Source organism: Mus pahari, chromosome X (genome assembly GCF_900095145.1).
Source record: "Mus pahari chromosome X, PAHARI_EIJ_v1.1, whole genome shotgun sequence".
Lineage (NCBI taxonomy): Eukaryota > Metazoa > Chordata > Mammalia > Rodentia > Muridae > Mus > Mus pahari.
In genome coordinates, this window is record NC_034613.1 from 34,019,602 (window position 1) to 34,034,186 (window position 14,585).

The 14,585-nt window shown below is 33.5% G+C and overlaps 1 protein-coding gene across 2 annotated transcripts in view; it reads right to left on the bottom strand.

Annotated features, from left to right (window-relative positions):
* Positions 1–14,585, bottom strand: part of Tenm1 (teneurin transmembrane protein 1) — a 710,827-nt gene that overhangs the window by 270,639 nt on the left and 425,603 nt on the right. For both annotated transcript variants that reach the window (XM_021188844.2, XM_021188842.2), the window contains exons 8-9: positions 3,956–4,155; positions 2,473–2,683 (exon numbers count right to left, since the gene is read on the bottom strand). In XM_021188844.2, the coding sequence (XP_021044503.1) occupies positions 2,473–2,683; positions 3,956–4,155 (411 nt within the window). The remainder of the gene's footprint in view (positions 1–2,472; positions 2,684–3,955; positions 4,156–14,585) is intronic.

The window sequence follows — 14,585 nt, forward strand, 5'->3', positions numbered from 1 at the left end:
TCTCTCTCTCTCTCTCTCTCTCTCTCCCTATCTATCTATCTATCTATCTATCTATCTATCTATCTATCTATCTATCTATCTATCTATCTAATGGCTATACTTTAGAGTAAATGACTTATATGTTTTTGATTATTTGGGGAAATTTACTTGACCTTAAAGTTTGTTGTTATTTTATCCGTTTTATTTTATGTATGAGTGTTTTACCTGCATGCATGTATTCATATCATGTCTGTGTTTAGTGTCTTCAGAAGACAAAATAGGGCATATCCTGAAACTGGAATTATGGGTGTTTGGGAACCATTATGGGACTACTGAGAATTGAACCCAATTCCTCTGCAACAGCAATAAGTATTCTTAATCTTGAACCATCTCTCTAGCCTCCTTGAGATTTCTTTAATGAAATGAGGGTGGAAGATGATCTTTTGTTTCTAATATTAAACAAGTAGAAAAGAAAAGTTCTTAGCATTCCTTTAAGACTCCGCCCAACAGTTACACAGCAATAGCCAGGTAGACCTGGCTTGCTATAAGAGAGAATGCTTGCCCCCCTCCCCACACACACCTCTCTCTGTCTCATCTCCATTCTCACCTCCCTTTTTCATGCTCCCAAATAAAACTCTATTTTATACTAGACCCATCTTATGACTGGCACCTCAGAGGAGTGATGCTTCAGCACGGGCCTGCCAAGGCAACCCCTTCCACTGCACCATACCTTACTCTATAAAACACATCCTTAGCTTTATAAAATATATCAAACGATACTGGATTGCATGTGCAAAATGCAAATATTTTGCTAATATGAAACTGATAGCTTCATATCTGGATGATGATATGAAAGGTTAAGTTCCTTTGGGGATGAAATAAGGTAAAGATAAAAAGCTCCCAAGCACAGTTCTTGGTCCTACTACTTTTTAACAGGTTAATAGCTTGGTTAGTATTTACAATTTAAGATGACAGGTTAAATCACAAGGAAGAGAGATATATCCCCAAATATGTTATTTCTTCTAACTTCTCTAAATTAGTCTGTTATAATTTAATATCAATCATATCAAAATTGTGTTTTGATTTTTTCACAGTACTGACTTTTAAGGATACCCTCTTAGTGACAAAATAATGATGTGAGTTAAAATGTATAATTTTTTTAATTTTAATAAGAATGTTATGTATTTTGGAGATTAAGATCAATGGAGTTTGTCTCAGTATGATTTTTACTTTTTTTCTAATTACTTTAGAGGAAAAAATAATAGTCTTATGGCTAGAATACTGTTTTTTACTTCCTCAAGGTCTTTAGCAACAAGTAAAAATAGAACATAATTGTTATCAAGAGCAGATGGTCTATTTATTAACAGTCAACACATCTTCCTAAACATATGGCTGAACAGGTTAACTAAAGGATAAAGTAGAGAGTTGTATAGAGAACTGACAGCTGTAAAAGATTTTCTCTTCTTTTAAAAGACATGAGGTTGTTTTTTTTTTTTTTTTTTTTTTTAAATTCAAACACTACAAGGCTGTGCCTACAAGTTGTTTACCCCAAGGACTCCCAAATTGCTAAAGAGTTTAGCTTTATTCACACAAAGGGTCAGGGGAGTGTGTTTACTGAGAAAACATGACAAAAGACTGAGACATTTCAGACTAAGGAGGGTGATGGTGAATGCTAGGCATTGTATTTCTAAAGAACTCCATTTAAAAGGCCATGGGCACAATGAAGGAGCTATTTGATTATCAGACTTAAAGAAACCCAAGAAGGAGGCTTGAAATGACTTATGTTGTTTTCACTATTCTTCTCTAAGTATTCTTAATTTGTATTTTGAAGCCTAGGAGGTTTGAGAATCAATTGTTCTAAAGAATCGTATTGATGCCAGCCTTTCTATTTTAAGAGGTAATTATTTGCCCTTATTTTATAATCAAACCAATTAACAAGGTCTTTATTTCCTATCTCCCATTCTCTCACTAAGGATAGAACCTTAGGAATCATACATGTTAGGTAATTGTTCTGTCACCAGGCTATACCCTGTAATATATTTTATATTTTATATTTTAAGATAGGTACTTACTGGTTTGCCAAGATTGGCTTTGAATTTCCTTTTACTCTCATGTTGGTCTTGAACTCACAAATGTATATTTTATGTCACTGGTATTAACAGGGATACTTTTGCTTATAAGATTTCTCTCTGAAATCGTTCATCTATCTAGCTTCTTAAACAATATTATCCAGGCAATATTTTTTATATTAAGAACTTATAAAGGGATTCATGACAAGAGTCTTAGAATATTAGCAAATACTGGAGAGCTGTAAAAAATCTTAACCAATGTTTTAACAACAATGAGAACAAAAATAAAAGGTTACTCATAGTGACATTTATTGAATAATGACTTTAAGGTAGAAGGAGCAGTATGTGAGGAACCAAGTACTTTAACCACTAGTGACTTTCTAGAGCGATACTGTAAATTCAAATAATAGCCATGGCAGCTTACCAATTGCTGTAGTTAGCACAAATACTTGCTCCATCTTTTTTCCATCATTGTAAAATGCCAGATACCAAGGTCCTTGGTCCATATACTCTATGAAACCTGTCTCCTGAAGTGATGTTAAGATCAGATTCCTTGGGGAGTGCTGGATGTCATCTGAGCTCTTAGATTCCTGTTTTACCAGTTGTTTGCCATCCATTAATTTCACAAAATCAAACTGGAACAAATACAAACACAAATATGAACTTGAACCACTTTGTACTTCTGGACATATAACCACCTTTAATTCTCACCGACATATTCAATATGTATTTCTCTGTTCAGAGAGTTGGCAAAATGCAAAAGAAAGTTACCAATTCTTAAGTATATTTGAAGTCAAAGCAATTTGTTAGTTTTGAAAATCGTTTCACTACACTTACAAATGTTGTGAACTTCTCAGTTTGGGACTGTTCAAAATAAAAATTGTTTAAAAGCAAACTCTCAAGAAATAGAAACAGTTTTGAGGATGATGTATAAGATCCTGACATTTTATCTAAGAGAAGATACTTGATAGCACATTCTGCTCAGAAATGTGACCTTATTAACAAATTTAAAGCTTTTACACTTCAAAAAACCCAAATAAATGAAAATTACAAATGATAATATTTATCACAACTCATTATCTTTGTTAGTATATATTTATATATTCAAAGGCTAGCCTCCTCCCTCTAATCATTTGGTAAACATTGTTTTACATGTTCCTATGTTTTGTGAATCACATTTGAATGGCATTTTGATTATCCTTGACCTAGCCAAAAGATAAAAGTTTTGACTCTAGCCATCCTTGTTGAGGGAAAAGTAGACTGAGTGCTTAATTCTTTCAAATTTAATCTTGGATAGAGCACTGCTACTAATGGATTAATGTGGAAAAAATAAGCTTAAGAAAAACACTAGAAGTATGGTATCTGTTTATAAATAGGCTATGGAAACTGCAGAAATATTATATATTTGAAATCCTGTGAATGATTGCTTATAGAAAAATTTCTGTATGTAAGATAAAATCTTCTCTCTCTCTCTCTCTCTCTCTCTCTATATATATATATATATATATATATATATATATATATATATTACCCATATCTTCTGGTTGATTTCCATACTGTTACTGGGATAATAGTAAAATTATATGCAAAAACAGGGGGACTCTAGTGCTAAAATGAGAGAGCAGAGAAACTCATCATGATCCTTTTGTAGGAAGCAGAGATTGAGTTTAAAGAATTGTTTCCTTAGACTATCTTTTCTGAATGTGTTTTCCTAAATGCTATTCTTTATTTCTAGTTGCTGTGTTTTCATTAAAGTGTGATTAGTTTAGATATTTTTGTTACAAAGATTTTTTTTTGCCTTCATCTTTGAATCCTACAGTATTCACAAATCACAACATCTGAAGTGCAAAGTGCTTGATATACTACCCTCTAAAAGGATTTAAGAAAATACCTATTATATCAAATACCTGAGTGTGTGTAGGTGGAATGTTTCTTCTGCCATAAATTCCCAGCAGAGAGTCCTTGGCTAAAGAAATATTGAATTTCAGATATATAGGATGGTGGATAGTTATCTGGAAACGCCAGAATAAGCCAGGTGGAATGGTCTGCATGACCTGGGCTCCAATGTCAACTTCGCCAGTGTCAATTGCTCGTCCCTTCTGGAACACTGTTTTAAAAAGAGAGAATTATGCATACAATTAATCTTAATTTAAAAAGCAATGCTCTTTAGCTTTTCAAGAACAAATATATTGAAACAACTTACCCAACTTTTTTCCCTCCCTGTATCTTTCAATGTATCACTCATATTAAATATCTTCTAAGAGGCCTTTTCTGATCAACCATTATGCCAAATTCTCTCTTAAACTCCTACTGCATTTATTTTGTTTAGCATGATTACTTTAAAGTATTTACTGAGCGCTCATTCTCTTGATAGATGCAGGAATTAGAGAGATGAGTAAGATGTAGCTGTTGGCCTCAGTGAATTTTGAAAATCACTGAATAAATGTTACAAATATGAAAATAACCACATTGCTTTTTATTTTCTTGAAGTAATTATTACCCATCACATTACATATTTTATGTATGTGTTACATATTGCCTATTTTTCCAGGATATAAAGATATAAAGTAAGCATTTTGAGGACAAGGAATGGAGCTGCACTGTTCATTCCTTTAACTTCAGTATCTAGTAAATGTATGTGAATGTAAAGATTTTACAAACACATACACAGAAATGATCAATATATAATTACTTAATAAATGTGTGGATGAATGAGTCATAAAATGGTAATTATGGGACATGGCCCTGAACATGAGACTTAGGAGCAGCTTGCACTAACACAAAGTGCTAAAACTTTGTTACCTTAAGGCTATAGAATATGCATATATAAAGAAGAGATCTAAATAGAGTTGGAAATAAATAATGACTCATTGTTCATACTGCTTTTAGAACTAGTCAAGAGGATTTGATTAGTAAAGTTAACATAAAACAGTAAGAATATTTGAAAAAGCCACAAGGAATCATACTATTTATCTAAAGGAAATCCATCATATAAATAATTCTTTATATAAATATGCATATATGATTTATATCAAATATTTCAACTTAGCTAGAGATGCTTTTTACAAGTGCCAAAGTAAATATAACAGTACTATAGAAGAGGGTGAAGAATGATTCTAAGAGGTAGAAGGTTAGGGGGTTTCCTGAGAAATTGTGTCTCATAGTAATAATAGAGTTTATGCCCATAAAGTCTCACCAACATGACTATCTAACATGAGATGGAAAAGGTTGTCCAACAATAGACCTGACAATGTAGACGGGAGAAAGCTCATGAGATCTCAACTCCACACACAAAAAACTATAGGCAGCTAAGGAATATTGAGAGTGAGAATAATAGTCCTCTGCAGGAATGAGCATACTAACTGGTTTTCCAATAGCACATGGTCAGCCCTGATAACATACACGTTTGCATACAACAGAGCATGCTTATCCTACCAGGGATCATACCATTAAAGAAAACAGATTTGCCCTACTCCAGAAGCCATCACCTGTTACTAACTCCTTAACTAGAGGTGAAGGTTTTTGAGCCTCTTTTTCTCCACGTTGGAAAGACTAGGTTGACTTTGTGCAGATGTTGTGCAGGCAACCACAGCTGCTGTGAGTTCATGAGTACCTAAGTTCTGCAAGTCCATAAGAACACCGTTTCACCACTGGAATCTCCTAACTCTGATTCTTGAAATCTTTCTGCACTATCTCCCATGATCTACCCTGAGCCTTTTAGGAGAGGACTATGACACAGGTGGTCTATTCATGAATGAGTATACCACAGGCACTTGCTCTTTGTGTTTTAACCAGTTGTGAAATTCTGTGTTCAACACTGCCTACAGTGCAAAGATGAGTCTCTGGTGAAGCCTGAGAGTTACATTTGCACTAGTCTATAAGTGTTAGGGTACATATTTAGATGGAATTTTGTGATACTATGTCTATTTAGTAAAATAATACAAGTAGGTTCATCGATGTTCCTATGAGCTCATCAGCTTTTGGCTCTTGATCAGATTTATAGTGCCAGGCATCCTTTTCCTGTTTGGGAGTTGGCCTTAAGTAAAATCAGAAAGTAGTTGATTACCCCCTCCCCACAATTGCATTCTTGCCACTATTGTTCCCATTGGCATATATTGCTAGGCTTGTCAGTATTCTGAATCATAGGTTGACGGCTGAGTAAAACAGATGATTTTTCTCTCCTGGTAGACTATATATCATCTTTTGATACATTGGAAACAATGAGGAAACATCCAGGTTAGTTACCTGTTTGATTTCTCCACATCTTATGTGCAAAGCTTATGGTGAATTTAGAAATAAGATCATAACATCATGTTCTGCTGGATAACAACAGTTGATGGCAATAGCCTGGATTGCTTTGGGGGGTTGGAAATAAAAAAATGACTATTGGAAATAAATAATGACTCATTGTTCATACTGTTTTTAAAACTAGTCAAGAGAATTTGATTAGTAAAGTTAACATATTTGAAAAAAAACACAAGGAATCATAACCATGTTATCTCTGACCAACATCTAGAAAGGCAATATCCCATACCGTGTACTGGAGCTTTTGCTTGGCAACATGCCTCTTTTGAGATGGTCAGTAATATCTCTGTAGGGTAATTGCAATTTAACTCTTTCACAAATATTAAAGCACAAATAACGTCTGTCGAAAAGGTACATTTCAGTGAAAAGTAATTTAGTATAGGTGGAAAGTGGGAGGAAGATATGAGAACAATATAGAAGATGCCAAAGCAGAGCTTGTCAAATTTTAATGAAACTGAGTAGAGGAGTTTTCAAACACAAGCATTGAATGCATGTTTGAAGTGACTCCAAGTGGTGCTGATGTTGCATTGTTCACTCATCAATACCTGAGAAGTGAAGGTAATAGTTGTGAAGGCAAAGAAAACATTAAACTGACACCATGATTGTGAGTTTGAATCATTTGGATAGTACTAATAGCCAAATATATGAAACCCAGAAGTACCTGGTCTGTGAGGGGCAGATGTTTAGTTTGAAGAAGAGTAACTTTATTTGATGTGCTAGGTTAATATATCATTTTTAAAAATATTTTTATTAGATATTTTCTTTATTTACATTTCAAATGCTATCCCGAAAGTTCCCTATACCATCCCCCCCACCCCTGCTCCCCTACCCACCCACTATGGAATACTACATCATGTGATAGTGGGGAGGAAAGGAATATAAAAGGAGGAAAGAGAATTGGTTTGCTTCCATTTTAAGCAGGGATTATTTATTCTCCTGGAGGTTTAAATTTGGCCTCATTTCATCCCATCTTTATCTTTTCAGCCATCAACTCTGTCTCCATACCAAACAGTTTAAAAACACACACGGTCCTTGTCCTTTGTGTTCACCTGACATAAAATTAACAGCCCATTAAGAAACACACCTGCAGTGACTTTATTCAGAGGCCAAGGCCTTGCAGCTTTTAACTCCCTAAAATACCTACATTATTGCTTTTTGTGTTAAGGCCAAGAGTAATAACTATTTTAAGAATGTTCACTGTTAACTGTTAATAATAGATTTCAAATGTAATTTTGAACATAATTATGTATTACAGGACACATAATTTTGTGGAATTGACATTTCTAATAAAACACACCCTTTAAGATAATAAATGACCAACAGAGTCCTTTATTTTTCACTGAAAGTTACTTTTCTTCTAAGTAAGACGGAACAATTTGGTTCCCAAAGGGTGGATTATAAATTTAACTCTTAAGGGTTTAGAAGAAATAAATACCTTCCATGGCAGGAGATTAATAGACCATATTTATGTGGGCATTTTTGCTCTCAACTTAATATTCAGTTTATCCAACAACTATCCTCATTAGAAGCTTTTATCACTTCTTAAAATGCACCATTTGGTTGTGCAAACAATATTATAAATATAAAACAATTCAGAATGTTCTAGGGTCAAGCAGTACAATTTTGGGGTGCCATGAATAGTCTTTAATAAAATGAATTCATTTTTAAACCTCTGTACAAAACTGGTTGAGGGACATTAACCTTTATATGGAAAACTTATCTAATATTACAACTTCTCTTTCTGCACTCTATAGCATCATGCATTACATAATAATGCTACCTTAATGAATTTTTATTAGATCAAAAGAAGCTCATGAAGTTCTACTGTTGGAGTTTCCTGGTTGTTATCAACACTGAACATCTAGAGTACATATGCATCAATAATTTATGGAAGTAACTTTACAAGAAGATGGTCTTGTCATTTAAGAGGTTAAAGTTATGATAAGGTGAGTAGAGATAAAAATACATGAACAAACAAGTGGACCATAATTTAAATAAAAGAAATTAATCTAGCAATATTAGAGAAGAGAAATTCTTATTTATTTATTTATTTATTTATTTATTTATTTATTTTTATTATTTTCTTTTTTTACATTTCAAATGCTATCCCGAAAGTTTCCTATACCCCTCCCCCCACCTCTGCTCCCCTACCCACCCACTCCCACTACTTGGCCCAGGCCTTGCCTTGTGCTGGGTTATATAAAGTTTGCAAGACCAAGGGGCCTCTCGAGAAGAGAAATTCTTATAATTTACAGAAGGGAAATCTACCAGCCTCTACCCCCTTAGAGCCTTGTGTATCAGAAAGAGAAGTAGCTTCTTACTGGCAGCATACATTGTTAAATTACCTTCTCCATTTCATTATCTCTCAAAATTGGTTATATATTGCAGTCCAGTGATTATGAGGTCATTTATTCTTTCATTTTTAATGGTGTAACTCAAAAGAGTGGAAAACTCCAGAAAACATATATGTGAAAATTACTCAAAGTGTGGGATTTTTTTTGTGAAAAACATGCTTGATAAATAAAAGCAAATGAAACAGCCCTGAACAAGTATAACATTCTGATTTTATACAAATTTCCAGCAAGAGACTGATAAGCTATGCTCTTGTATTGTACATATTTCAGTGATCATTTGATCATGTTTTTTTTTTTTCCTGAAGCACATCAAAAGGCTCATGCTCTCTAGTAACAGAATGCTTTTCCTTGTACACATGGGGAATGAAATGCATAGAGCCATGAATTATATCATACTGTGAAGTACTGTAGTTATCACAGTCTTACCACTATCCACCAATTTAGTTTGAGCTAAACACTCTCTTTATAGGGAGCAACACAGGTATCAATTGCTGAGCTGGAAAACCCAAAGGCAGATAAGCGATATTGAAGGATGGCACATTAAGTGAAAGTAGCTTTGTTCAACAAGAAACGGTCAAGCTGCCTTGAGGGCAAGAAAATAGGGCATGAAAATTATGATGGACATGGTTTGCAGTGATTGTGTCTCTTAAATCAAAGTTTTAAATATCTAAACACACACTTGAACACCAAAAATGTGGTTATTAAGAAAACTGTTCAGAGGCAGGTGGATTTCTGAGTTCGAGGTCAGCCTGGTCTACAAAGTGAGTTCCAGGACAGAAGGACTACACAGAGAAACCCTGTCTCAAAAAACNAAAAAAAAAAAAAAAAAAAAAAAAAAAAAAAAAGAAAAGAAAGAAAGAAAAGAAAAGAAAAGAAAACTGTTTTATAAATGCAAGGTAATAACTGTATTCTGAACATATGCATATATTTTCCTTACATAATATACTATGATAGATCTTAATTCTATTGGGTTCAATATATGAAAATCAAAACTCAATTGGATGTTGGTACAAGATTGGATATGTGTTTACTAAAAAGGACATTCATAAAAATCTGGCTAGGTTAAATGGTACTGGTTTATTGTATTTATATTAACAGAAACATGAACATTTCATGAAGGTATTTAAGAATGTACTAAGAATATATTTATTCTTCATTTCATCCTACTGAATATTCAACGTTCTGAAAGAATAATTGTTCATATTGTATGTGAGATGGCTTAAGTACCATATTTATGGTATTTTGAATATAATATTTTCACATTAATAAGTCTTTGTAAAATTTAGAGTATTAGTTCTTAGAGAAAAATAGAGATGTAAAGTACATCTTTATTTCCCGCAATTTAAAACTATAACGATATTAAATGAAATAAGCAAAATCTAAGTTTCTATTATACATATAAGGTAAGCACTCTAACATCGAGCCCCACTCCACACCTAACTCTTACTTTATCAAAAGAAGTTGTCCAGATTGTCTATTTTGCATGCATTATGTATTTCCAAAACAGGTAGAAGAAAGAAGTAGAGAAATGAACCTCACACATAAGCATTGTAAACAGTAGATAAAAACGCACACCAATTGCTTATCCAATCTCAGTCAGCTCTGAAAATATATATACTAACATTAAACAGGTTGAGAAAGTTACATTTGGATATATATGTTTATACATTTAGATATATGCATGTAATATCAATTAATGAAAAAAGAAGCCATGAATTTGAAAGAGATCTAGAAGGGTATATAGGAGGGTTTGGAGAGAGGAAAGAGAAGGATAAAACGTTGTAGTTATTGTCTCAAAAATAAAACAAATAGTAATGGGAAAATTAGTTGTTAATAATAGCATAATTTATCCTTTCATTCCAAGGTCTGAAAAAAGGAGTACTTGAATCTGTCTAAATGCTTAGGCATTTGAGAAATCAAAGAGAATAATATACGTTTATAAATAAAACTTCTTTGTCTTTAATGATGTTGATAATAGATTGCTGTGTTTAAAATCCATTAATTAAGTTTGCACTTGACGAACATATCATTGCATGTATAAAAGATTAGGTCCATGAATGGAAATTCTTTATAACATATTAGAATAGCTTATATCATAAAGTATATAGTTTTTCTTTATGTATATGTTCTATGATAAACTAACATTGCTAAAACTTCATCTTTTAATTGAACGGCTTAGTTGGAATGGTATTTTGATTATATATTTGTTTATTGATAATGTGTAAAATGAAACATAATTCTTTTAAAATGGTTTCTTAATTTTTTGTAAATAAATTTTGTGTTGGTTTTATAGTGCTGGAATGGTCTCTACAAGTTATTGGAGGAGAAAAGTAATAAATAGTCCTATTCAGATTTGAATCCTACAATAAGGCTTAAATAATAACTGGCCTGACCATATTACATCACTTGTAGAACAGTGGCATGAATATTATGGGAGTAAGCAACCACTTTCTCACTTGACTTAAAGCCCCCACTACAAAAGATGAAAATTTTGCTTTAAATACTTAGTTACCAAACCCACACCTGTCTAAGTCCTAGGTCCTAGGAAGAGATCCAATTGCTTTATTTTGCTAAAATGATCTAGTAATAAATGACCCTGTACTGGCTAGCTTTGTGTCAACTTGACACAGCTGGAGTTATCACAGAGAAAGGAGCTTTAGTTGAGGAAATGCCTACATGAGATCCAGCTGTGGGGCATTTTCTCAATTAGTGATCTAGGGGAGAGGCCCCTTGTGGGTGGGACCATCTCTGGGCTGGTAGTCTTGGTTCTATAAGAGAGCAGGCTGAGCAAGCCAGGGGAGGCAAGCTAGTAAAGAACATCCCTCCATGGCCTCTGCATCAGCTCCTGCTTTCTGACCTGCTTGAGTTCCAGTCCTGACTTCCTTGGTGATGAACAGCAGTATGGAAGTGTAAGCTGAATAAACCCTTTCCTCCTTAACTTGCTTTTTGGTCATGATGTTTGTGCAGGAATAGAAACCCTGACTAATACAGACCCCCTCAGTTCTTATCTTTATTCTTTAGATTATAACATTTCTCAGTCTTTATCAAATAAGCTTCTTTTTGTAATGATGAAAATTAATAGAAAACCTCACAACAGGCCAACCTTTAGAGAATATTAGAGCAAGGAGTATTGCACTTTATAGAATATCTATATCACACTTTGCCATCAAGGTTTAGAGATATTGATGAAGGGGTGGTAGAGGAACTATTATAGGGCCCATAGTTAGTAAAAAAGTTTGAACAATACTGTATTGCCTTGATATTACAATGTTTTTGCACACATCAAATCACTGCCACTGTGACTATATGCACAAGACCTCTATACTATCAAGACACAAAATCTTAGCATAGATTTGGGAGGGGTTGCTGAAGTACTATCCCTTGTTAAGGAGCTATTAGAAATGTATGGCTGCTAGGAGAGAACGATTCAGTTTTCTTCACAGATGTGACCCCTGAGAGCCTGCCCATGCTCCAATAGATTGGTCCTACAGCAGTGCACATATAAGCAGCAACAAGTAGATTTATTGGACTCAGCAAAAGAGAACATGAAATCAGGATGTAAAAGTGGTGGATGTGTTAGGATATTAATGGAGAAGAAGGAATGGGTAGTGCCCCTCTTCAAGGCACATTATATTTGTCTACAAAATACTCAAACAATACAAACATTTAAAAATTTGTGCATTAATATTTATAGCAGAATTATTCATAGTAGTCTAAAAATTAAAATCTATGTAAAGGTCTCTCAAATAATGAATGCCTGAACAGAATCTTGTATATTCAATTGATGGAGTGTTATTCATCCATAAAAAGACTAAGTGTGACCTGTATTAATTACAAGAGCTATGAGAACATTTCAGTGAGAATGTTTGTGCTCAAATGTTTATATATCACATAATTCTATTTATATGAAAATGTAGAAATTTGTGAAGATAATTTTTATATAAGAGTTCTGTACAATACTTATAATTCTTTAGAATGATAATAATGTTCAAGTACTAAATAATAGTGATGGCAAATAACTATGAACATACTAACATTCCCTGGATTGTGACTTTAAAGGGAGTAAATTGTATGGTTGTATAAATTATATGTCAACATAACTGTTACAGAACTATTATTAAGAGGTACAATTGATAGGGCATATTTGCACACACACACACACACACACACACACACACACACACACACACTATGATATAATGTCTCAAGAATTTTCATGTATTTTTGAGTGGTCTGTAGGTGATACCTAGAAGGCTGAACTACTTACTCACTTTTCAGAACTCTTACAAAGTATGAATGGAAGAGAGTACCTCGAAGGACAATTGCTTTCTACATCTTATATGTAATATCAGATAGTTATGTAGATACAGCTAATGTGTCAAAAATCATATTATTCTCGACTTTGATGTGGTGGCAGGAGTTCACTCTGGTTTGCTATATACCTTAGAGTATGTTTTTGGAAGGTAAAGTATACAGAGCACTTAACAACTGTCCAAATTCTTGGTGTCATTTAACTGGATATTTATTAACAATTAGATGATTATCTATTTATCATGTAGTTGAGAGCAATGAGGAAGTTTTATAACTTGTAATACCTGGCCTCCAGACAAAGAGGCAGCTTTCACAGGTATTGATTTTCACTGGTTGTCATGTTGCTCTAACCTTTGATATGTAAAATTTAGGAACACAGAAGAAATTCAATAATATGAAATTAACATTTTTCACAGACAAAACTCATTTCAGAGAATAGCAATTATAAGAATAATAAAAATAAGTGATAGCATTTATTGAACATTTATAGTGCCTTCTTTATTGAGGAACCATTTCTTATCTTTTTAAAAATATCTCACGTGTCTTTCTTACTAGTCCAGCACACAGTCTGATACACTAGTTTATCCCAGCGGTTTCTCTCTGCACATGTGTTGCCTCTGGGACTTTAGTCCCTTCACAGTCTCTTTTCTTACTAGTATCTTCAATCTCCCCCTCTCTATTGGCAACTTATTCTTTGTCTTCAAAGCACAAATCTTTCTCCTTGTGAAAACAGTGCCTTACATGGTGGACCTTTTCCTACTTATACTATTTTTTTTTTCATTTTCTTGCCAAACTGTTTCCATGTAGTACCAGTATTGCTTCATTACATACATACCATATAGACTTTTAGCACCTGCATTTTTCCCTGTGACTCTACTTACTATTCCATTCTCCTACATATGTACTTATCAGGATTGAATTATCCACCTTGCTTTCCAAGGTCTAGCTAAGACCACTGCAAGAGTTACCCTTTCATACTTTTGTTTTTCATGTTAAGCCTTTAAATACTTAATCATCTTACTTCTATTTCTATATAACAGTTAGGTGTATGCTATTTTGCATAGCGGGTATCTGTATGCATGTTTCTTTCAGCTCTCCTATTTAATCACACTCCTTAAGGGTAGCAACTGTGTTTTCTGCTTCATTTGTTAATGCTCTACAGTACTTAGCACCGTTAAATATAAACTTAATTGACATAACATTTAAAATAAAAGGTTTCTGCGTTTCTGAATACTAAGCTTTTCATTTTAGCTGCCTTCCAATTTCTTTAAAAGAGGACTGATGTGGTCAGGTGTAATTTCTCTGTCAACCCAACATTTTAATTTATTCTTCCTTCTCCAGGTCTAAGTAAGAAAGATGGTACCTGTGTGTGAATCTGAACAAGACAACTTCAGTAGGATATATAATGAAGACAGGAAAAGGCCGGTCAAAGGACAAAGGGAAGATAGGTGGTAGAAGAAAGATAAAGAAGCAAATACAAATGCCTATGAGAAATATAGAGGCAAAGCAAATATATATATATATATATATATATATATATATATATATATATATATATATATATATA